This window comes from Maniola jurtina, chromosome 1 (assembly GCF_905333055.1).
Source record: "Maniola jurtina chromosome 1, ilManJurt1.1, whole genome shotgun sequence".
NCBI classification, from domain to species: domain Eukaryota; kingdom Metazoa; phylum Arthropoda; class Insecta; order Lepidoptera; family Nymphalidae; genus Maniola; species Maniola jurtina.
In genome coordinates, this window is record NC_060029.1 from 13,353,041 (window position 1) to 13,378,911 (window position 25,871).

Consider the following 25,871-nt stretch of genomic DNA (forward strand, 5'->3'; position numbering starts at 1 on the left):
AATATCTACCTCCAATATTATGTTCTTCAACCATTAGAGGTCTACCGCTGGACTAGGTCTCTTTTACATGGGTCCTTCCACAGTCCACACGCCACATCTTGCGCCACGCGCTGCCCAAATCCAGCGGCTCCCTTCAATAGTGGCGGTCTGCCAACGCTGTGTTTTTAACCCCCGACCCAAAAAGAGGGGTGTTATAAGTTTCATGTGTGTATCTGTGTATAAGTCTGTGGCATCGTAGCTCCTAAATTAATGAACCGATTTTAATTTAGTTTTTTTTTGTTTGAAAGGTGGCTTGATCGAGAGTGTTCTTAGCTATAATCCAAGAAAATCAGTTCAGCCGTTTGAAAGCTATCAGCTCTTTTCTAGTTACTGTAACCTTCACTTGTCGGGGGTGTTATAAATTTTTAATTTACACTTGTCCTATGCGAGGTAACATATTATCTAGCACCTTGAGATCTCCAATATTAATGCGCTTATTACTAAGGCTACCACGACTTCCTACTGCCTGAGTTCGATTCTTCCCATTAAGAACTCCTTAATAGGATAACATTTTCCTTAACCGTTAAAACAAGTGATATTTAATTAAGTAGTTAAAATGCACTTAGCTCCGAAAAGTTAGAGTTGCGTGCCAGAGATCGAACCCCCGACCTCCGATTGGTGAGGAAACCTGCGCATCTGAGAGTTCTCCATAATATTCTCAAAGGTGTGTAAAGTCTACCAATCCACACTTGGTCAGCGTGTTAGACTATGGCCAAACCTCTTGTTCTGAGAGGAGACCCGTGCTCTGTAGTGAGCCGCGCGGCGATGGGTTGATGATGATGATGATGATGATGATGCAGCTTATGAAGGTCTTGTTATTGTTTCGCAGGGCGTCTGGCAGCGCAGTGATCCTGGATCCTCGCATGGTGTGCAAGAAGAACAGACGCACGCGCGGGCGGCTCGCGCAGATCTGCAAGAACGAGACTGGTCTGCTGAAGGAAATCAGTCGAGGAGTCACGCTGGGGGCGACAGAGTGCGCGCACCAGTTCAGGCACCGCCGGTGGAACTGCACTACGCAGAGGCGGAGCATGAGGAAGATACTCATGAGGGGTAACTAATTCCAACTAATAACTAATTCCTGTAATATTTACAGCCTCAATAGCTCAAGGGTTATAGGAGTATCCGAAAGGTCGACGGTTCAAATTCCACCCGTTGCACTATTGTCGTACCCACTCCTAGCACAAGCTTTACGCTTAGTTGGAGGGGAAAGGGGAATGTTAGTCATAATTCAAATGGCTAATATTCTTCAGAAAAAAAAATTCATTATCACTACCCATATTATAAATGCGAAAGTGTGTTTGTTTCAAAGTCAAAGTCAAAATCATTTATTCAAAGTAGGTACAATTGTACTGTTTGTTGGTTTATCCTTCAATCACGTCACGATCGACGTGATTTTTTGTATTGGTATAATTAAAGACCTGGAAAGTGACTTAAATCCTGGAAAATCAAAGAGTTCCCAAGGGATTTTTAAAAACCTAAATCCACGCGCATGAAGTCGTGAGCATCTGTTAGTCATCTTATAATATAAATTACGGGTACATACATACCACTATAAATATGATGATTTTGAAAGATCGATATTTCGACTCGCTCGTGAAGTTCTAACAAAAAGAACAAGAAAGCGGGTAGTTTGATACTGCTCGTGATAGATCGAACTTCATCACTTGCAGCACAGCAGTCCGTCGCGACTCATGTACTTATATACTTAGTCGGAAAAGTTAGAGTAGCGTACCCGGGATCGAACCGCACGCCGACCACTATATAGGAGGCTGACGTTTTAATACTAGGCTATTACCATCTTGTCATAATATAATAATTACAAAGAATTTTCTTGTAAATGCCTACATTCTAACATAGACATGTAAATATCATTTATCATTTTACATAAAGTAGTAGGTACCATCTTGTAGACTTTATTTCTCAGGCTTAAAAATATGCTGAGAACATTAAGCCGACCTTACACCTCTGAATTGAGATACCGTCTCGCACGTCCCATCAAGCTGAAGGCTTGGGCAAACGCAACGCGTGAAGATAACGTGGCCAAGGCGACTCCTAAAAATATTGACACAAAAAACAGACGCACTGCTGCTTTCTTTGTGCTCTGCAGTCTCTGCAGTGTGTGTGATTCATGTACGTATTCAGTTACTGCTGCTGCAGTAAAACTTGCAGAAGTCAATTGTCATTGACACTCAATGTTAACTTCTGCAAGGTTTGTTTGTACTTTAAAACTTGCAAAAATTGGCAATGACAGGAAAATGATAGCTGACTTGTGCAAATTTTTGACAGTAAATGTTGTGCAGCTTCTGTCGCATTTTTCATCTTTACAGGCTACTGTATGAAATGAAAACCTGCCCCTGTAACTTTCAGTGATGACGATTATGAGACATTAACAGTCGCTTAGTACTGATTAAAATTATTAGTAAGTAAATATCTGAAAAGGCACTGGCGACAATTTTTTAATTGTTTAGAAACTTCTTGAAGTGGTTCAGTCAAAGTCAAATATATTGTTTTATACATTGCTTTTCCGAGCAAGTGCAGGTATGATACTATCATAAAAATTATAAATAAATCATAGAGTATCTGTCGTTACTATCTATACTATCGCGCTTTGGATGCCCAGTTCTTTAAATTATGTACCTAATTTTATGATTTTATTACCCCTCCCATAAAACTGAATCACACGGTTTTAACACAGATTTATTATGTTGAAAAATTTATCGTTACCAGAGATTTGAATGGAGTTATCGAAACGCGATGAGTTCATTAAAACTTAAAGGTATTATAAAACTACGTTTCACAAATGACTTTATCGTTCTAAAATAATAATAAAATATTTTTTAGTATCACCTGTGTTTATATTCTTTACATATTCAAATCTTTTCTAAAATAAGATACGTTTAAATAAATAATTCGAAGTTTACTTGGACCAGAATCTACTTAATTATGTATCATTATTTGTATATAATTATGAAATATCAGTTTTAAATGCAAACAAAACTTATTTTATTGTTCACGCAAAAAATAGTATGAAGTAGTGAATAAAACTAAATATTGTTTAATAAATTAATTTCAATCTGTTTAAAGTTTAAACAAATGAATTAATGTGATCCTATACACATCACCTCACCACACATCACTCAATCAACTAGCGCCGGTCTTCAGTGGAGCATGACGTGGTAAATTTTCATACTTATTGCATACACATAATACTCACTTATTGTCAATTTCTGTTGCCATAGTATCTATAAAGTATATAAAGCGGGTTGATTTAGTTTTTAAAACTGTATTTTATTTAAATTTTGTTTTCGTAGATTCAAAATTTTACCTTTAGGCATGTAGGTATGTTATCCTAAAACACATACTTAAATATCGATAAAAAAAATCAACGGTCAGAGTTTTGCTACCTGCAGGTTTATTAGCGCTGGACAAAAGAATGCAAAATGTGTTAAATCGCACAGATAAGTATCAGTGCCTAATTCGATTAGGCCACAAGAGTTGATTTTATGCGCCCGGTCGTTTATTTTAATTCGTCCATTTTAGAGATGAGTTTGTAGTTTTTTCGATTGAATATTTTTATATCGTGGTTGTGTGCTTTCATCCCGATTAAAAACAATTTGTAATCTTTAACTATAACTTAACACTCTGTCATCTCTACATAATATAGTATCTATAAAATCTGCGCACTATGTATGTACAGTCTGTTTGAATCAAATCAAATCAAATTATTTATTTGCTTACTTATTGTAAAGAGTGAAGACAAATTCGTGTGTGTGATTTAACATAGCTACATGCTGTGATAAAACCTCAGAATAAATAATAGTTCCTACGAGTAATTCGGTACAGGTGCGTTTGCGTAAAAATATGACGTCTACAAGAATGCTTCAAAATATGGCGTGGCCACAGTGGCCCATTAAGTACCAGTCTATAGAAATCATTGATGGCCATGCGAATGAGAGTCGATAACAAAATCAACAAATAGGTACCTACCTATTTAATTAATAATATAATAACTAAACCTAAGCCATTTTATAAAATGCCTGAATCATAGTGTTGGTACCTTAGCAGGTAAAATTATATTGCGATTTAAATGTCAGCGCGGGTTTTTTTATTACTCTTAGGGATATTGGGAGCCATTTTGCTAATGTAAAATGCATAATTAACTGCTTTATCGCTCAAAAAGATAGCTTAATTTGATCGTTTTGGTTTTCGTTTTTGAAATTAATTATGGCCAAACAAGATTAGCGAGTCACTGGGGATGAGCATCGCTTAACTTAATCGCTGCATAATTATATTGTTTCGATAATTTTTTGAAAGATTAATTGTTTTCTTCTGTAATACCTACAAGGGATGCCTCTTGTTTTTTTTTTTTTGGTAGAATTTTCAACTTAAAATCCATTTCATAAATGTGTAAGTTTTCATGATAGAGAACCTGTAATCACGATCAGTGAGTTGTGAAATAACGATATTAGGTCATCCTTATTGCAATACAAAGTTATAGATTTACTTCAACGTTTATGTCACGGTTCCTGAGTAGGTAGGTACTAGGTAGATACATACAATTCTATAGTTTCGTAGAGTACTTATCGTATCGTTAGAGTTCGTGAGCGTAAAGTAAAAGGCGTTTTTCCAATTTTATGAAAGGTCACTAAAAAGTGACTCTATGAGACCCTTTCAAAAATCTAGTGATCGAATTTTCACACAAGGACTAAACATCGAGGCTTGAAGCATCACCAAAGATGCTGTCATTAAAAATAATATCAAACATTATAATTATTACAAGTGTGAATTAAAAAAATTTTACAACCCCAACAAGTGAAGGTTATAATAATAATAAGAAAAAAGCTGATAATGATGATGTCCCGATTTTCTTGGATTATAGCTAAGAACACTTTCGATCAAGCCACCTTTCAAACAAAAAAACCTAAATTAACATTGGTTCATTAGTTTAGGAGCTACGATGCCACAGACAGATACACAGATACACACGTCAAACTTATAACACCCCTCTTTTTGGGTCGGGGGTTAGTAAATATACGAGTAGGTATCAGCTATGTACCAATAACCCCCCTCTACGATGCCGCGTCATAACTCATAAGTCTACGTATGTCAGTAATAATATAAATGTACGAAAAGTTAATTACCCCTTTATCTATTCGATAAGAGCCACTCAATCTCAAACTTTGCGTGAAAGAAGACTAATGACATTATCACCACGGTTCCATCCTAATCCTGGATTAGGGTCCGGCGGGAGATATCGTTGACACAATAAAAATATCGATGTATGGATTTAAAAAATTAAGTGATAATTAAGAGACGAAAGTGTAGGGTGGCGTGGTGGTAATTTTTTTTAATCGATAACCGGTTCGTGCTTGACTGCGGACTCAGCTTTAAGGGGCATGAGACGAGCCTGACCGCGAAATTCAAATTTAATTTGGTTTTTCGCAATTTGTAAATTAATACCACAACGTAGGCTTATGGTATTTTAATTGCGACAATGGCAGTATCATCCTCACAGGTTTATATAAAAATCTTTACTTGAAAGGGTCCAATTTAAGAAATTAATTCTAGTATCGACTAATTTGTGAGAATAGTCGATACTAGAATTAATTTCTGTCGATGGAACTGAACAAAGCTGAAGCAGCCTTGAAGAATCCTTAAGTTCGGAAGTGTCTCCGATCACGTTGATCTATGAAGGTAGGTATAAGTATATATATAAAAAATATCTATGGTAGCGTATGGTAAGTAGCATTTGTTTGTGGTGTACCGTCATACACATAAACAACATATCCGAGTTGTTGAAAATGATATTTTGAAAATATTGTATTGACTTTTTTCGTATTTTGAAAAAAGTACTTGTCAATTAATATCTGCAGATATTATGCTGTGTTCGTAATTTGATATTACAATCACCAAAACAATGCTTTCGGTGAACGATAGGGATTGTGCATAATGCCTTATCTACCTGTTAGTTGTAAGGCCCGATGATGTATTTAAAAAATATTAGGTATATAAAAAAAAAGTAGATTATTGTTACATGTAGGTACTTACTTACCTATGGCTACGCGACGAAAAATTTAGATCACTTTCGTAAAGATCCATCTTTTCTAATCTACCTAGTGCGTTTTGTACCTATCTTGTGACGCACTCGTCAGTTAGAACGAATTTTATACGTCATGTAAGAACGTAACTTATCTCTACCGTAGCACCTATAAAATCATTGTAACAACAATGCTATTTGCTTACACAATGTTTACTGCAGATTAACTAGGTAGCTCACCAAATATTGATCGGACATAAAGTTTAATTTATGAAGGGATATGTAATTAATAGCAGTCGCTAAACAAAGATGGCAGATGCGTGGGAGGTTAATACGGGTTAAGGCAACAAATTAGGCTAAAAGCACATAAATTGATGTGAGGCGGCTATGGGTGGTGCTCTCGGCAGCCTGAATTAGTCCCGGATTTTTATCACTTGGTGACAAGAAAAAGTGTCGAGTACAGGGTGTTTTTGTATTTTTTTCAATATTTTGGCTATTTTAATATAATTTATCTTAAAAAGTCTGTTACGAATATTTGCGTACGTCAGCATGTACCTATCCGTTTTCAAAATCTATTAGTACCTACCTACATTTTTAATATATGTATTTGAGAAACCCTAATGCCAAATGTCAAGTTTTTAGAGTCAGGTGGTGTTTTAACAGTTTTAACAGCTTTTACGTTATCGTTTATATATTTTTATAGCGATTTTTAGTAGAAAACAATCTATCTACTATACATCTAACTACTATAGTCCAATTTTTAAATTTATTTTTGCCATATACTATCTTACAACTCTATTACCCATAAGATTTATAAGAATGATGACAGAAAATTGTCCACAATCCACAAATCTCTAACCTTAACTTAAAACTAAATTAAATTATTCTATCTAAGTACTTATCCTATTCTTCAAGGAACAATGTGACAAGAAAGCACTACTTTTAGAAAAAACACTTTATTAAGTAAACCTAACTAAGCGATTCGTGTACGACTGAATTAGCATAACTATTATTCAAAATTAATAAAATCACAACAAATTCCTTTTTTATAATTTTGTTAATTGGTTATTATATAATTATTCTTCCCACAAACTAAATGCCCGTAAAATTTATTCGGAAACACGCTGTATCACATTAGTCATGAGAAAAAAATAATCATCGTTAATTGGTCCCTTTCATTAGTAAGTCCCCGCATTCCTCGATTCGTTGTTTTTTCCGTGTCAAATCTTTATCAATGAAAAAGGAGATCATTTTTATTTAAATTGCCTTATCATATACCTATACTTACTGTCCAATGACCGGTGGACGTAATGTTACAGTTAATGAGCTCTTGGATATTAATAAATGTAATATAATCTCGCTTATAATGTCGACGTGTTCTGAGACGTTTATATCTTTGGTCTTCTTTATTTTTGAGGGATTAAATATTTTTATAAGGGATTTAAATTATTATGAAATTCATTACTGTATGCGTACTTCATGCGTAGTGGACAATTTCGAACAATGCATAGGCCAAATTAATCATTTTAATAAGCGTAACACAAACTTTTCTAACAAGCGTGAATTCAAAATTTAGTAAAATTTTAGTATTTTTTTTAATTTAGTAAAAAATGTAATACTTAATTTAATTGATAAACTAATAAATAAACTTTTACAGCCTAATAGACACATGAAATATATCTTATTAGGATAGTTAAACTCAATATCGTAATAGTTATAATACGAGTAGGTACATAAAACTGACTGACTGACAATTTATCAAAATAAAGAAGTATTATAAACCGCTGGGTCCTTACACTTAAGAATTATTTCTCTCTATGCTCCTACTAAGAAGTTTTCAAAATTACATCTCAGCAAAGCTGGGGCGGCTCAGTTAGTTTATGTAGGTCCACACAAAACCATTCTCACATGAAAACAGATAAATTAACCTTTAAGGCTTCTAGTTTCAGAGGCATACTCATAAAACCTGATCACAACAAAACGAAGACACCGAAACTCCGAAATCAAAGTCAGCACCACGATATCAAATCGTAAATACCTCGACACCTTATCTGCCTAGACCGGCCGGGTACCAATTCCCACTTAAACAAAACAGCCTAATTAAGCTATAAACAAAGCCACAAACACGGACTCCCAAAATATAGAGGTCTGTATAGGGATGTGCCACGCGTTGCTTATTGAAGTCAAATTTGAGCCCAAGGTGTGGCCAGCTAGGTGATTCTCTAACTCAGTGTCTTCTAACATTGAACGATAGACACCCAGGTTGGTAGGTTAGGTCTACATTGCTGTTTCACAGGGTGATATAAAAATATATTTTCATAGAAAACCTTCAATGGATTAAAAAATAAGCTCGGTGGCTTTCATTCAGGTTTAGATACTGAATTACTGAATCACCCCGCAGTTTGAGCTCATTTGGTCAAGTGACCTGAGACGGCGCCTTCGACGGCTCTGGCGTAGGACTTACCTACCTCATTAAAGATAGAGCAAAGAGACAAGAGCACAGAACTCCAAAATCTGTGGGCAAGAGTTTACGCGCTAGAAAGGGAGGCGTTTGTTAAATTTTAGGCCGCAACGCTGTGTGAGCTGAATTGCACTTGCAATTTAATAGGTATCTCTAATCTGACGATAGGTTATTTAGCAATATTGTTATTTGCCAAAAAAACATTCAATTTTTGACAAACGACAATTTTGCTAAGCAACGTATCGACAAATTACAGATAAGATCGATAACAATTATTTTAAATTTTGGCTGTCAGTCGGATCTTTATGAGTCGGTTAGTAAAGTTGTACCCATCCCTAGGTTGTACTAATCTGGGAGAGCCATTAAGTGTCGACAGGTCGCCGAAGGAGTCAGCGGGGGCTCGTAAAGATTACCAAACGATAACCGGACTACTGCACCATTCGGACCTCACACGTACCCGAAGCTCCGCACATAAATATCCACGGATAGCTTCATATCGACAAAAAACTCGATAAATTTGGCGCCCCAAACACGTAAATGTTCTTAATTATAGTGTAATATCCGGGGAGTGTTTTGGTTTGGGTTGTATCTAATCAGTTCACTCTTATGTTCGCTCGCATCCAGCCTCCGATAGTGGAAGTACTCGTAAATTCAATATTGATAGTCGGCCGGAGTACTTACGATACTCAGAATTTAAGTACATCTTAATACGTTTCGAGATATGTTAATGGCAATAATCGGGACGAGGCGATGTTTTAGTGGAGGTCAGGTTAAAGTTACGTTATGGACGATGGAGCTGCTAAGTTTAGCTCACATTAATTTGTTCATTTAAGTACTCGTTAAGTACTAAGTATTATTATTGTTGTTTAAAATTAAGACTTCAAAGGCATTTTCGTTATATCATTCATTATATGTAGAGCCCATGTAAAGACGAACAAACTTAAAAGAAAATCTCGCGGTTTACGAATAAAGCTAAGCAAATACATTGAATCTTTTTCTCCAATATAGTTTTAAAGGTGTCGATACAAACATTTGCTTGAATTGTTTAGATAGTAAAAAGACATGGATTAATTCCAAATCGATGTTACAGGATAAATCGATAAAGGTAGGTAGGTACGCGACGATATCTCACATCTTGCAGAAAATGCGCAAGATTGTTTGTCTTCTTAATTCCCACACTTGTAACATATAGGTAGGTATCTCTCTCTTGGAATAGTCAGCTGTATGGTTTTCTATGGGGCGTTAGCAAGTCCTGCTTTCGATGTCAAATTGTTCGTACTGGGCGATGGAAATAAAAAGAAATCCTTCAATGAGCATGTATTTATATATTTTTTTTATCATTACATAAGTACCTAAATACTTAGGTAGGTATATAATTGATTTTGGATTACTTTGGCATAAATTGAGACTATAGACACACATCTAACTTTTCGGAGTTAGGTATGTGCGTTTGTCACTAACGGTGAAGGAAAACATCGTGAGGAAACCTGCATGCCGTTCTTCATAATATTCTCAAAGATGTGTGAAGTCCGCCAATCCACACTAATAATATTGACCAGCGTGGTAGCCTAAACCCTTCTCCTTCAGAGAGGAAACCTGTCTTCAGTAGTGGCCCCGTCGGTGGAATGATGATGAAATTTAGACTAGAGAAATCTTAAAGCAATAGTCACACAGGAATTACAAGTGCTATTTAAAATCAACCCTGCTAAATCGCCGCTATTTTTGAAGCATGCACGTAGAAGTCAAAAGGTGCATAAATTCCGCGTCAATATCTATCCATATAGAGTGTGTCGCTAGCGTATGCGTCACTCACACAAGCGTACGAATTTGTCTTCACTTTTTAAAATAATGAGCTTTGCCTATCTAAAATTTTATACTATCTTTGATAAAAATAATAAAGAAACCACTTCAAAAAACTTACAATCATCTCTCATTCTTTAGGTTAATCTGAAGTTACTCCACTTTTTAGGGATCCGTACCAGCAGGTCTCATGAGCCGTAATAGGTAGAGTTGAAATTTTCACACTGTGTATTTCTTTTGCCGCTATGGCAGTAGGTAAATAATAAAAAACCTAGATGGCGAATTTCAAAATGGCCGACATGCAAATCAAAAAAGATAAAAGTACATAGGTAGTGTTGTATTTTGTACGACGGTACGGAACCTTTCGTGCGCGAGTCCGACTCGCACTTGACGGTTTTTTATTGTTTCCTCGGCGACAGCCGTCGGTCTGTCCGTCACGGTGACAGGCGCGCGCGAGTCGCGACGATCCGCACTTGTCATTGTCACTGCCAACGCCAAATTAAAGAAATACCCGCACTACGCTAAAGTAGGCTGTGACACAGCAATCAGTTTTTACTGCATACTTACTTTTAAAGAGAATAAAGCCTTTGATTCCCGCTTTAGAACATTATTAAGTTAATTGTTTCTGACGCAGGCCGTTTGCGGTTTTTAATTTTAAAATTACTGACAGCTGTACCTACGGGCGCGTGTCACCGACATTCTTTCTCGATAAAATAAATCTACGGATCATTAATTTTGCCTTTACTTTAAGGCTATTAAAAGGTTTTTTGATACTATTTTCATAGTAGTTTGTGTAACCTGTGATGCAACACTGTTGCTGCACACGCAACCTGCTACGCAGACTAAGAAAGCAAACGTTGACCGCATCTCAGTCTAGCGGAGATGTGACATGAGACATCGTCGTCCCGTACACATAACAGGGCTAATTATTCCCATTAAATGGGCACAATCCATTCAAATTAACCACCGTAGGTTGAATAAAGCGCGTTTTGTGCGCTGAATGACGCACGGCCTTCCGGTGGGTGGCTGCTGTCACAACATGCAATGCGCGTCGCGGACGCACCGCACCGCATAATGAGACGTTTACTCGCATTAGCTAAAGAAATTGACAAGTGAACAATAGCGGGCCGAGGGGCAAAAGGAACGCGAAAACTGCAGAAAGAGCCGGACAGTGTCGTATCGTATTACCCGACGTAAAATATCTGGGGGAAAAGAATGAGAAACGATCGCTCGATTTAAATATGGGTAGAATACGGGAGCGGGAGCGTTCGCGTGCGTTCAGTAGCGTGAGAATGCACTTTATTCGGGTGGCGACAGCGGGCCCCGTCGGCCGGGGCTGCGCGGGACATCGATAAATCAGGTGCACGGTTGTGACCGCGCGTCGCTCGTATATCCAGCGCCACAATGGCCGCGCGCTGTCAGCTTGACAGTGACACTGACGCAATTGCTCGCGAGCCGCATGCGCCGGACAGCGGACAGCCGCGACAGTGTTACGACCGTCCACCCCCACTCACCCCGCTATTTATTGCGCTAAATATTTGAATTAATCAGATGAGATAAAATGCTCGCGTTCGTTTAAACATTCCGTTGCGGTCACGGTGACAACTCGATGTATTGTGCGTGTATTGAGCTGATCCTTATAATAGCTGTCCACCGTATCTCGCTGCATAATTGCTTTTCCTTTTAGAATCTTTCACTGTCCTGCTATTTATTGCGAGCGTTTTATCAAGCTGCTCTGTTAGTTTATTGAGCTATTTTATCATACTTTATATGTGAAAACCAGTAACCTGACTGTAATATTAATAATTCTCGTTTGAGGTTTCTTGAGGGTAGAATTAACTCAATATATCTTCTTTTAGTCCCGTGTATATACGCACCTGTAGCAACCCTGCATTAAATTTTCATAAGAAAATAAAAATCAAAGCTTTTTGAGACGTTAGATTAGATAGAGAAGTTTAAAGCAGATTATGTTGATATCTTATCAAGGATACCAATAAAGTGAATATTTTTATGATTTATTTCAGATGTGGTCTAAAACAAAGCCTGACTTTCGAAGGTGTCTTTACTGACATAGTATTACTAACCCTTATCAAAATAAAATTGTTTGTCATCTCAAGTATTCATTTCTTGCAGATCTGTAAACATCTTATTAATCTATGGTCGCGTGAAGGGTAGCAATAAAGTGAACAGGGTCGTTTTTATGAGCCGTGCTCGTACCAACCGTGGTGGCAGAATGGCATACAGTTTTATGACAACGGGTCCAGACGGTCACACGATACTTGACATGGCTCGGCTAGGAAACATCACATCCCATGTTTCTCGGCTCCTCTAGAGCAGTATGAAGATGTTACGTGGAAGAATTCGCTCGGGGCACTTGTGTGAGTTATTTTATAACCACATTGTGAACTTTATTAGCGCGAATAGATAATAATTATTATTTATCTCTTATAAATATCTTATTCCAACGGAATCTGTAGCCTTGTGGTCAAAAAAACTTTTACTTATTCATACCTACGTAACAATGTTGGCTTCTCAGGGCATCATATAAAAATTGACAGATACATAGTTAGAAAATATAGAATCATCATTGTACATGTCAGCTAATCGCAATCCAATTCACTTTCTGCAATACATTAGATTAGACAAGAAATAAATAAAACTTAGGTAGGTACGTACCTACTAAAAAGGATTGAAACTCAGACATGGAAATAAAATAAATAAGTCCAAACAGGATAAAAATAGAATAACCATACGATGAAGCTCGCTAACCTAGATACTTATTCACTATTGACTTGAATGTACCTAATTGTATTAACAGTGGAGAGGAATGAAAACTGATGCCGGGAAGACGTTCCATGTCCTAGCGGTTCGAATTAGAAATGATGAAGCGAATCGCTTCGTATGTAATAACCGTGGAATTTTGATTACTACATACGGAAACAAACGGCCTGCTATTGGGGAGGTCGAGGGTTCGATCCCGGGCATGCAGCTCTTGATGGTAATGATATTAAAAGTGTAGGGAAAGCAAAACCGATGCCGGAACGGCGTTCCATATCCTAGTGGTTCGATTAAGTAACAAAGAAGCAAATCGTTTCGTACATGTTCGTAGAATTTCACCAAAGTACGTACGGGTGCTGCAGATCTTGACGATAGTAGAAAGATAAAGGAGGAAACAGGGGAAAAAGTCCCTGGGCACACACTCCAAAATATAGGTATCCCGTAGAATACCGGTACGTATGTATTAATAGAGCTATGAAAATCGTCATCATCATCAAAGCACTACAGCCCTGGGTCAAGCAAACTCCGCCATCAGGGTCGGCCAGATTAAGCTTACTTCCAGCTCCAAACCCCCAGAACCCTCACGAAAATAGCCCCATTATTTAAAATCTAGAATAAAAAACAACAAAAGCAAATTAACACCTGCACTGCACTGCATCCTGCAGATTAAATAACAGTAAACTGCAAAGGGCAGGCCAGTGTCGCGTATCAAATCTAAAATTCCTACGGGCACTGCGTGAACGGTTAATTTAAAGTCGGCACAGACGACCGATCGGTATCGGGGCGGGCTCAGTTTATCAGTTTCTAGCGTACGTCCGGTTCGAAATGTCATGTGGTACATTATGTTAAGGACTTGCTCATAATAAGCAACAAAAGCAGTGTTTGAAATTATACAGTTCTTTTATAGGTTTGTCATCTCTTGAAAGTTGAAACTACGCTTTGGTCAATTTTACGGGTAGTTTCTGAAACTAATGAGAGTCTATCCTTATTCTTTTCTAGCAACCATTGCGTCTAACGGTTCTTAGATGCTTTAGGATGCACGAGCTACCCTTCAGTCCGTTGATAAAAGCTTAATTGCTAGAAATATCGCTCAAATTAGCTAGTGGGCATCCAGCCTGAAGTCATACGCATAAAACTTATTATATATATATATATTTTTTAAAATCATAAGAAAGGTGAAAGGATTGCGTTTAAATTGCAGGACAAGCCATAAACACAACACAAATTCAAAGTATTAGCATGGCTAAATTTTTTTTAAAAGTCGCTTAGCGAGCTATGGAGAGAGTTTTCCTGAGGGGTTTCCGAAATGAGGAGATCCGCAGGAGACCCAAGGTCACTGACGTAGCCCAAACTATTAGCAAGCTGAAGTGGCAGTGGGCAGGCTATGCCTGTCGTAGAGGCGATGGCCGTTGGAGCCGGAAAGTCCTTGAGTGGAGACCGCGTAGTAAGCAAGCGTAGTGGTGGAGGCCCCCCAACATGATGAACCGACGGTATAAAAAGGCTCCCGGGAAGTGGCTGGATGAGGAAGGCTGAGGACCGGGTGTGGTCCTCCTCCTCCTCCTCTTTAGGGAAGGCTCATGTCCAACAGTCGACGTTCACAGGCTGATGATGATGATGGGCGACCAATTGGTTCAAAATATTGATACTGATTGCCGCTACAGGTTGTACCTTGTACAGTTTATTTTATAGTTACCGATTGTAACTTGTACCTTTTTTCAAAGTAGGTACTTTTGATAACTTTGAAATCATTTTCGCTGTCGTTCTTACTTTGTACGTCTGTTTTTATTAAAATGATTTTTTTTAAAGCTCACAAAACAAAATGATGATAGTCTTGTATCATTAAAAATTAAGATAGAGTTAAATAGAGACAGATTTAGATCTATCTATTATATTTATATCTATCTAGATAAATCTGTCTCATTTGATTCTGATTTTGATTCTGTCCTAAGTACGAGCATAGCTCTATAGATCTCAGCTGTACACTGTCTCGTTTCTCACGCTATCTCTTGTGCTTTGTACACCGACGTTACAAATAAAATTAAAATTGCAAATTCTCGGCGATTTCACATATGGTCTCTAGATGATCTCGCGCGTTATCAATTTGACATCCGAGGCATTTGCACGCTTATATCGATATAATTTATGTCCCCAACACTATTGATTAATGTTGTAATTGGCTACAAAATACAATAGCTTAAGATCAGGCGGGAATTTTTGAGGACCTACTTGAGAAAAGTTGAATAAGAATGAACCTTCTCCCCTTGAGTGTAGGCTTAGAAAGCTGAAGTGACAAAGGGTAGGGGAGAAAGCTCGAAAGACTTAGATATTTATGTTGGGGTACCAAACTTTTGGATTGGCGAGCCCTCACCTTTATGTGCGATATTGATAGACCCATCACCCACTAGATGGACTAACGCCATTAAGTCATCAGAAAGTAGCTGGACATAAACCGCACAAGAACAAGACTATTGCACACGCGTAGCGAACATCACATTTTAATTTACTAACAGTATTATTCGCCATATTATTAGGTAAGATAAAGTCACTATTGTAAGTTCCAATTTCAACTTTTCAAGTATAACTTTTCACTATATTGAATACCTACAATTAAGTGTTGGCTTTTTAAATAGGTACTTACTCAAAATTTCCCACTAGCCCTTCGACTACAATCATTAAAACATTGGAAACAGTTTATTAGGGGTAATTATTTGTGATTCATATATGTTTGGGTTTCACCTTGATACCGTTTAACAATAATTATGGTCATAAAAATAGCATTTGCAGACCGCAGACCAGGGTTCCTATTTAGGGTTCAATAAGTAGGTCCATGTTGTATAAATGTATGTCATTTTTTCTTAGCTGGCTTGTAGATCATTTTTTATTCAATTATACTGTTCTTATCGAGTGGCTTACATCTGTTACTGATTAACAAAAGCGGACAAAATATTCCATCAAGATTCCACCCATACTCCATCCGAACGTGACGTTCAGTATTGACAGCCGGCTATTGTCGGTTATAAAAATATAAAATATTTATACTTTTATCAAGATTTTATCTAATCGCCCTAGGTTTTATAATAATTTAAAACAAATGATTTATAATTTTACAAGCCTACTGCATTCAATACCAGCAACTTATCTCTAGATACAATTCCTGAATCGAATCTTGAAAAGTTGCTCCACAAGCGCGACATTTCTACTTTATTTCTTTGTTCGAGTACCCTTGTATCTTATTTATACCCTTTCGACGAGCATTTCCTGCAAGAACCGGTCCCAAGGTTACCACCTACCACGGGCGCAGGAGGCGCTCCACGCGACGGAACTAGTTATCAATTATCCAATCCAAGAAAAGAACAAACAGCATTTTCATGAGACAGTCGCCCAGCACGTGCTTCTGATTGACTGGCTGTGAATGGCGGAACGACTCGCAAGTATTTTGACACGGCAAAAACGCGCGACGCGTTATGGAAGCTATACAATCTACGAGTGTGAATCGATTTGATCCATTGGTTTTATTGATTGATTGACAATTTCGCTGAATTATTCAAGTGGACACGAATACCGACATTCCGGCCGCTCACAAAAACCGCCGTCGCGAAGACCCAAATATAAAGCTCGATGGACGTCGTGGGAGTGGCTCGTTACGGGGCATATTTCGAGATTGGAGACGCTAGAAAAACGGGAACGTTTGGTGATGAGAATGTCATGTCCCTCGTTCCCAACGACATATTTGCGAGTCGGGGCCGCGTTTTGCGATAATTACAGCGCATAACGCGGCCGGAGCGCGAGGAATGCTCCGCTCTGAGCTCACCGCCTCGGATTTATAATGACGGCGGAGTGTCGCGGCGCGCTGTCCTATCGACGGCGCGGCGCAGCAGCACGCGGGGCGGACCTGTTCCCATGCCGCGTCCTGCCGTCCTCCTCCCGCGTCGGCGACGGCGCTTTTTTCCCTATCGCCCGCTAAACGACTAGCGAAAATATCTCGAAATTGACATTCCTCTCATAATTCCATCCGAGACATATCCCCAGCTATGTCCGGCGAAATTTAATCTGTCTGATAAAAATACTCATGAAATTCGCCGTCGACAACGCTGACGTGATGTAATTACCGGCTGAATTTTGAGTCGGATGGGTGTGCAGTTGTGCACTCTCGCTTTTTTGTCGCACGTCAATTATATAAATTGTTTGTGCAATAAATTTCGCTGTATCTCTTTGGACGGGTGGCGGCGCGGCGGTGGCGGTATGCGGGGACGATACAGCTTCGCTCTTCGGTATACGAGCCCAATTAGCATGGGATCGATAGGCGCGCCGATGCCGATCTGTTGTCAGCTGCACCGCATTGCGTAAGCTGCTGTTATCTAATCTGAACTTAATGAATGCCCCGCTACTATCACGAAGATGATTTAACCCCTATGCGGGACGAAAACTGCGGGACGGATTTATTGGGATCGATTAATTATTACACCTCACGGCTTTCATTTCAAAATTAGGTACTTCTGACACGATCATGAACATCAGTTCTGACGTTACTTATGATAAAATATTCGGATTTCATTAATAAAAGTTAGATATGGAATAAGATCTAGAAAGCATCGAATAATTATAAGTAAGCATATTCTTTTCCACTTAAGTACCTGACTATTCTTCATGCTTGAAAAGAAAATGCCCTCTTTTTAATTTAACTGTTTTAATGTTCATGTTAAAATTACCCGAACCTTACAGACCACTCAAAATCACGAAAGACATTAAATTTTCTTTAATATTCATCCAAATACGCCTCAATAAAACTTAAATAACATCACCTTCGATCATCAAGCGTTTATTATTATGTAGTTTAATAAAATCCACAATTAATTTAGCTACGCATGGAAAAAAATCTATAAAACCAATCTAAACTCAACCATTGCAGCTCGATAATATGAAGTCATCGACCCAAACTGATTTCATACTTGCTGATCGCACATCTACCAGCAAGCGCCGTACGGACCGCATTTCTTAGATTCGCTGCAAACTGATGACATACTTTATTTCAAGCACTCAGGAATTTATGACCGGGGCCCCTGTTTAGCAACCCCTAGTTAAGGAACTGCAAGGAATTGGAACTTTCTTCGGGCGTCCGTGTTTCATGTCACGTACGACAGAAGTGGCTTCAAGGGAAGAAAGAATTCAGACTTCTAGGCAAACGCACTAAGCTAAGCATCTGGACCTCAACCTTAATTTTACAAGGCACATTTATCGTCAAGCGCCAACCTGTCTTGAGTTTTAAAAAGAATGGAGTAAACAATGCCAGTCCACTGAAGTGGAGGGGAGTGGAAATGTGTTCAGTTAACAGATCAGATTTTTGAGAAATAATTTTTTTTTTACATCGTGACAAAGATGAAGTGTTTAAATTATCACGTGACGTATTAGTAATCTGATTGGTCTTCTTAATACATCCCGACTCCGCTCCCCTCTACTCGGCTTTGGTGGCAGGCAATCATACTATCGAATGAAAATTTTATGAGTTAAAAATCTGTGATACAAAATCTACGACTTTGAAATCAGCTTATTATCCTATAGCTATTTGTTTCTATTGAAATAAAAGATGAGTGGATATAAGAAAATTGGAGCTGGGGAAATAGCAGGAATTTTCACTGAAACGTAGTGTGAACTGTCACTGAAACATAGCGTAACTTACCAAAACTACGAAAGCGTTCGATATATGACAACACGTACTAGGGGGTTGCACTGAGCTAAAAAATAAAATTCTAAGGCTCGTGCTCATAGATGTGTAAGCAGTTTTAGCCGGTGTCCGAGGCTCATTCAGTAGATGGGCACAACAATTTTCACATTATTCATGCCATCTGAATATTCCAACATCAGTTTCACCCACCATTAATTGTTATAGCCAGGCTTTAAGAGTACACACTGACTTTAACTTAGGCGAGCAACAACAAACTACAACCAGTCGGTTCCCCATGAATTGAACTGAAAATTGAATTGAAATATATTTTACTATACCCCATCATAAAAAGAAACACAAGTAAAACATTACGCAACAAAAATATTAGTACAATTTGGCGGCCTTATCGCATGTCTGTGAATCTTGACGAGAAATCTAGTGGTAGAAAAATAATGATCTTCTTGTATGGAGTTCTACCGTCACACATATGAACCAGTGTAATAATAGTACAGAATGGCGCTTTCCCTGATATCGCCTGACCATCGACTTTGGTTATCTCCCTCATGTCTTTTTGCCTTATTCTGTAGTTTAGCTATGCTCTGGTTCCTGCAGCATGTGATGTGGAAATAGCTTAAGGTACAAGTTCGCAGCCGACTAGTGACATATCGTTGGTCTGGAAGGTATTTCAAAGCAACAAATAAAATAAATAAATAAAAATATTTTTTATTCAATTTTAAACTTTTACAAGTACTTTTGGAATCGTCAAATGCGTCTACCACCCTGGTTCGGAATGCATTTCCTATCTAATAAATATAAAACAGTAGTATCACGGCGACACGTCGCCTGCTTCTGCTGCCTGTAGTATGCTACGGACTAAAGACAGGTGTTTAAAAAATACGTAAACCAAATTTATGATCAGAATCTTCATCGAGATAAATAATAGTCCCGTGCGTACGCAGAAAAGCTCGCCATTCTACGGGACCATGTTTCACGCTAAGATGTTTTATGGATGCAGCCTTCGATTCGTAAAGCCCATAGTTGTTTATTACTGCGGCCGTGTGAATATTGATTTTTGGGTCAACAGCTTCACTCCGCATTGTGTCGGTGCTTTATGCTTCAGGCTTTCGTTTCTTTGGGCCCTAGCCCGCTGTGACGAATCGGGTGGCTGGATATGTATAATGTAAAATTACGTAACTTTAGTTAGTTTTACTGCGCTCTAAAGGATAAACAAGCACGTAACACGTTACGTTCAGTTGCATGTCGATGTATGTTTAGTTGGATTAGCAGTATTTCATCGATTCGATGGGTTGCTGATTTCAGAGAAACACTGAAAACCTGAAATACGGATTTCTATATATTTTATTAATTTTTCGACCTTTTAATGTCTTCAGCTACTAATCTATTTTTCGACACCAAAGTTCTTCTTTAAATACACTTGTACTTATTAGGAATTAAAAATTCAGATAGGCAAAAGTGTCTGAGTTTAATTGAATGTATTTAATTTATTTTCATTTCAATGTAAAAGCCACCAGTGGTGGAAAAGCCTCCTCCATTATTTCCTATTTACACCTGTCCCTGACCCTTCGATGGTGATGATGGTGGTTGGATGGCGTTTGGATGTATGTTTGTGTAAATACAGGCATTTGTTTCAGATACAAGGGAAACAGGGTTCGTGAATGCGATCACCGCGGCCGGTGTCACATACGCCATCACCAGGGCGTGTACCGCGGGCTCGCTACTGGAATGCTCGTGTGAAAAGGTAGGTCCAGAACTTTTCTTACTGTGGTAAAATAAGGTTAAATTGGTTGTAAGAGCGAATATGATTGCCCGCAGGTTTGTACGAGTGTCTGGGGGAGTAGCTTCTTGCTTGCAACCATCTTTATACTTGCGTGTATACCTGTGACAAAAGTGTTACTGTACCGGTGCCAATAGGCATAGGTACAGCACCTTTCTCATGCAATATAATAATGCTTTTAGGGCTTTGATGGAACTGCTATGTGTCCGTAGCGCACCAGGGGTGTTTGCTGACGCCCAATATACATATAGACTGCGTCTTAGAAGCCATGCTCAAACGATGCGCATATCTGGTGCACCGAGTACAGGTCAGCCTCCACAGAATCCTGAACAGGATAACTAGCAGGCTACTATTATTTGAACCGCTGCTGCAAGATCTCATCTGCAATCCAAAATAGGAGGCTGACCTCTTAATCACTAGAGTGTCACCGCTTTCAGTTAAACAAACCAATTAATTATTACATCCTTCCATCAGGGCGTACCGAAACCTCGCCGCGGGAGAACGCAAGTGCCCCAGCCCCCGTCTCCAGCGCAGACAGACCAGTGGCAATGGGGCGGCTGCAGCGACAACGTCCGCTTCGGCCTGCAGAAGTCCAGGGAGTTCATGGACAGTAGATACAGGAAGAGGAGTGACATCAAAACCCTGATAAAGCTGCATAATCACAACGCTGGGAGGTTGGTCAGTAAAAATTTTGAACTTCAGTAAATTTTGTCTATTACAAGCCTGCTTGTCTTTTTTTTAACAAAAATAGCGAGCAAACTAGCAGGCGGGTTACCTGAGGTCAAGTGAACCACTACCCATGAACATTTGCAGCACCAGACAAACCGCCTTTCAGGAATTTGTTGATCCACCCCTTGAATGTCTATTGCCAGACAAAGGCTTTTTCGACAGCGTGGCAACCAACTCGGTCCCTAAACTTCCTCTTCCGCTTTTTCCGCTTCTCCTCTTCTATATGCATCTAAATAAAAATGTTGATGATGATAAAATACTAAGAGACGTTATATCATCGGCAAAATGATACGTGGACTTGCTGAAATATTGAGCTACTATTTTTTTTACAGGCAATTAGAAATAATATGAAAGTGGAGTGTAAATGCCACGGGCTGTCAGGCTCCTGCACTCTTCGGACTTGTTGGTGGAGAATGCCCACCTTTAGAGAAGTTGGGGAACGTCTGAGAGACAAATTTGAAGGTGCTGCTAAGGTAAGACTGAGAGAATAATTTAAGAGCTGAGCTCTTCTCAATGTCTACATCTGGCTATCTCTATCAATTCACTGTACACGTATGATCCAACCCCAACTTTTTTCTTGGTCTGCCCCATAAAACCTATTCTTGGTTTTGCCACTCATCAACTTCCCTCTGTGATATGATATACTCGTAAATTACTAATGACTCTTAATACCTTTCAATTTTGAGACTCAAGAATTTCAATTTATGGATTTCCTGCAAGAGTTCTGCAGAAATCAAAATTTGTTCATCGGTAGGGCCTGAAATCCTGGTAGTTCTTCATTCATTTCAGTGATCCCTTCACCATATTTTGTACTTCTAGTGGGATATAAATAATTTTAATAAGCAATTCAGACTTGAGTGTTAAATCTATATAGTATTACATTTTGCTTCACACGATGTAGCAATAGATGGAGTCACACAAACACTTAAATGAGGTTTTCATTTCACAGGTGATCTCAAGTAACGACGGCGATAGTTTTATGCCTGAAAGTCCTAATATTAAACGACCAGGGAAGAAAGATATAATATACTCAGAAGAGTCGCCTGATTTCTGCACTCCTAACATGAAGACTGGATCACTTGGTACTGAAGGACGCCAGTGCAATATAAGCTCTGCAGGAACTGACAGTTGCGATCAACTCTGCTGTAGAAGAGGTTATTTACAAACATCTATCAAGGAGGCTGAAAATTGCAATTGTCAGTTTAAGTGGTGTTGCGAAGTCATTTGCAAAACATGTTATGTGAAGCGAGACATACAAACGTGCCTTTAATGTGATAGACAATAATTACGTGGTTAAAATTTAATTAAAGTATTTTTTTAAACAATTTTACATATTTCTTTTATTTCTTGTTTCAATTGTTAAAACTCGTGAATATACTTGTTTTTTCCTTCGTCACCTGTTTCGTAGTCGGATTGCCCTAGTAGTTTTTTTTTCTTAGGATTAACAATTCTATGTTTTAAAGGCTTGCGATTGTAGAAACGTGTGGTATTTACTATATCATCGTATGTCGTAATATTTTCAGTATACTCATTATTTTCGCTAGATTGTTTACCTTCTTTGTCACTTATTTCATTACTATTTTTCTCCTTTTTAGTGTTATTGTTTTTTCCTTCACTTTTACTTGCGTCGTGATCACTTTCTGTTTTATTACTATGACTGTAATGATTATTTAGTTTTTTATAATTATCATCACTCTCATATGCATTCAGTTTCTTTGTGTTTTTACTAACATCATAATCTATTTTTTCTTTACTATTATCTTCATCGTCATTTTTAAGTTCATTATTTGCATTTAGTTTATTTTTATTTCCTTCACTACTAATTACATCATAATCTCTTTCTTCACCATTATCATCCTCAGGACGATTAGCGTCTTCATTATTGTATTGATTTATACTGTCATCATTCGTTTTATCACTTGAATCAAACTCTTTTTCAGTTTCTACATTTTCGCTGTCATTATTCTTACTATCATTTTTTTCCATTTCACTTTCATTATAAACTTCTGCAATGTCTTTCCTATCATTGTCATCAGATATCGTCTTATCGTCATTATTCACTTCTTCATTATGATTTTCTTCTTTATCAGAGATTTGCTCTTTTTCTGATTCACCCATATACTGGCTAGGCTTTTTCCTGGGCTTTATATCAAGATTCTTGTTGTGTTGGATAGGAACCAGTTCGCTACCTGGCGCAAAGAGTTTACTACACTCAGGAACTGGGGTTTCATGGTTTCTTAAGATATAGTTATAAATCATTGCAATTTTCAAAATATCTTGCGAACTAAACCCTTTTTCTGTAGGTATGGGAGCTGGCTGCAATTTATAATAGATCTTTATTGGGTGGTTATGGTAGTGGTTTTAGATATACCCTTGCAATATTAGAAAAAAACATATTTACAGGGTCATGAGTGTGACATACATAATAATCACGTGGCTTTCGTTGAACTGTAACTTTTCCGTTTGAAGTATGCTTGTAGGGTCCGTAGTGCCCCGCGCTTTCAAAATCATATGTCAGGTTGTGAAACAGCCATTCTGTGTCCTTTAATTTATTAAATAAATGTAGTTTATCTGCAATAGGCACATAAAATATTAGGTCTAAAATGATAAATTACATAAAAGATAAAGTTTAGAAGCTTTAGAAGGTCATAGTTATTATAACTAACATCTAATAATCATCATTTCAACTCATCGGCCTATCCGGCCGGATCTAACAATACCTACTAGTAATTGTGAAAACCTAGCCGAAATCGTGCTCAGTCAAGTCGTGTTAAGGAATCGTCATGGACCTGGGAGACTATCGCATTATCATCCCAAGAAAGCCCTTTACCCTGAAGATTCAAGACTCGAGGAATATAATACTGAGAATGAGAGGTAGGTAGGTAAGAAAATATAATTAAGGATTCAAACTTCTAATAAAATTTAGATTATTATCAATTTATCGTGGCACTAATCTAAATCAATGGTAATATCATTTGATATAAACGCAATCTAACTTCTGGTCCTAGATGCTAGAACGTGCTGAATGATAATAATCGTAGAATCTATGTAAATACTGGAAGCCGGAGCAGAATATTACGCCAATTAAATTAAATCTCTAGGGATATAGATACATAGGCTACTTCTTGGCATATGGATTTAGAATACTTTTCACTCAAGAAAATCCAAAAAAAAGTTCACTTAGGATTTTTAAAAAACCTCCGCGCGGAGGAAATCGTGGACATAATCTTAGTATTATCATGTTTCTTTACCTGCTAAAATATTTTCTTTCATAATATCTACGTATTTATCTCGATCAGGAGCGTTATGTTGCGGAGGTACACCGACCAGAGACAGCACAATATCAGCTAAGTTTTCATCCGAATTCATACAATCGTAGCCCAACACAACCTTCTTTAAGGAAAAGTAAAGTTATATTTGTATCTACTTGGTAATGAGCGATACGTAAAAATTGGTAAATGCTTTTATAGTGTATTTAAACGTTGTCGTCGTTAGTCCATTACTGCAATCTAACCTTTTTTATTACCGGACTGCGGCAAAGCCAAAAGGAAGGGTTATGATTTTAGCAGTCTATGTATGTATGTATGTGGGTGTGTATGTTTGTATCCAGACTCTGTGTGTTCCACCGTAGCGCTTAAACTACTGGGCCGATTTTGATTAATGAGATGTCATTCGATTCGTCGTAAAGGTCCGGGTGACATAGACTACATTTTATACGAAAAAAATCATGAAAAAAAGTGGGGGTCTCCAAATTTTTTTTTTACTATTGTATTGAGTGGGGTGTCAAATGAAAGATGAGAAAATTCTGAGCTCATAAATATAAATGTACTACAATATTAAAATATACCAAGCGATAGTTTTACTTTAATATTTCAGCGTTTATTAAAACGATCGCAGTCGGGTTTTAGTTTTCAACTTTATCTTGTTGTGAGATAGACATAGGTACACTTGACGACAATCATGCCTAAGGAACAGAACAATCATGAGGTCTAGGTTGGAATGCGCTTGTCTAGAAGATGCATTTTCTCTCACGCCTTGGCCTGGTCCCATGATGGACTATACTTAATCTAAAACAAATTTCTAGTCGGCGGCAGTGTAACTAGCCACATATAAAAGTTTTCCACCAGACCTAATGACTAATGAGAGCCAATTTCAAAATTATTTTTTAAATTGCCCTTGCAATTTAAAAAATAATTTTGTCCCTCCCGGAACATTGGATCCGGGAAAACTACAGAGAGCGCCAGAGGATAAATAAAAAAAAACAATGCACCTGATGCAGTCGGATCTTTCTAACTGCTGAAATGCCCTATGTTTGCCTTTGAAGGTTGATTCAACACTTCATTACGATGCCATATTGCGTAGAAACCAGTAGTTAACGGGTATCACACTAATATTATAAAGGCGAAAGTTTGTGTGTATGTGCGTGTGTGTGTGCGAGTGTGTGTGTGTGTATGTTTGTTACTCCTTCGCGCAAAAACTACTGAGCCAATTTGGCTGAAATTTGGAATGAGATAGATAATATTCTGAATTAGCACATAGGCTACTTTTTATCCCGAAAAATCAAAAAGTT

The 25,871-nt window shown here is 38.0% G+C and overlaps 2 protein-coding genes across 2 annotated transcripts in view; one reads left to right on the forward strand and one right to left on the reverse strand.

Moving 5' to 3' along the window:
• LOC123877000 (protein Wnt-6) overlaps positions 1-22,627 on the forward strand; it is a 45,654-nt gene extending 23,027 nt beyond the window's left edge. Inside the window, exons 2-6 of the mRNA XM_045923518.1 lie at positions 869-1,089; positions 20,430-20,536; positions 21,047-21,250; positions 21,634-21,774; positions 22,251-22,627. Coding sequence (XP_045779474.1) covers positions 869-1,089; positions 20,430-20,536; positions 21,047-21,250; positions 21,634-21,774; positions 22,251-22,571 — 994 coding nt within the window. The 3' untranslated portion in view covers positions 22,572-22,627. The remainder of the gene's footprint in view (positions 1-868; positions 1,090-20,429; positions 20,537-21,046; positions 21,251-21,633; positions 21,775-22,250) is intronic.
• A 33-nt stretch (positions 22,628-22,660) lies between these two features.
• Positions 22,661-25,871, reverse strand: part of LOC123867353 — a 34,406-nt gene continuing 31,195 nt past the window's right edge. The window contains exons 8-10 of the mRNA XM_045909354.1: positions 24,553-24,694; positions 23,703-23,872; positions 22,661-23,635 (exon numbers count right to left, since the gene is read on the reverse strand). Coding sequence (XP_045765310.1) covers positions 22,661-23,635; positions 23,703-23,872; positions 24,553-24,694 — 1,287 coding nt within the window. The remainder of the gene's footprint in view (positions 23,636-23,702; positions 23,873-24,552; positions 24,695-25,871) is intronic.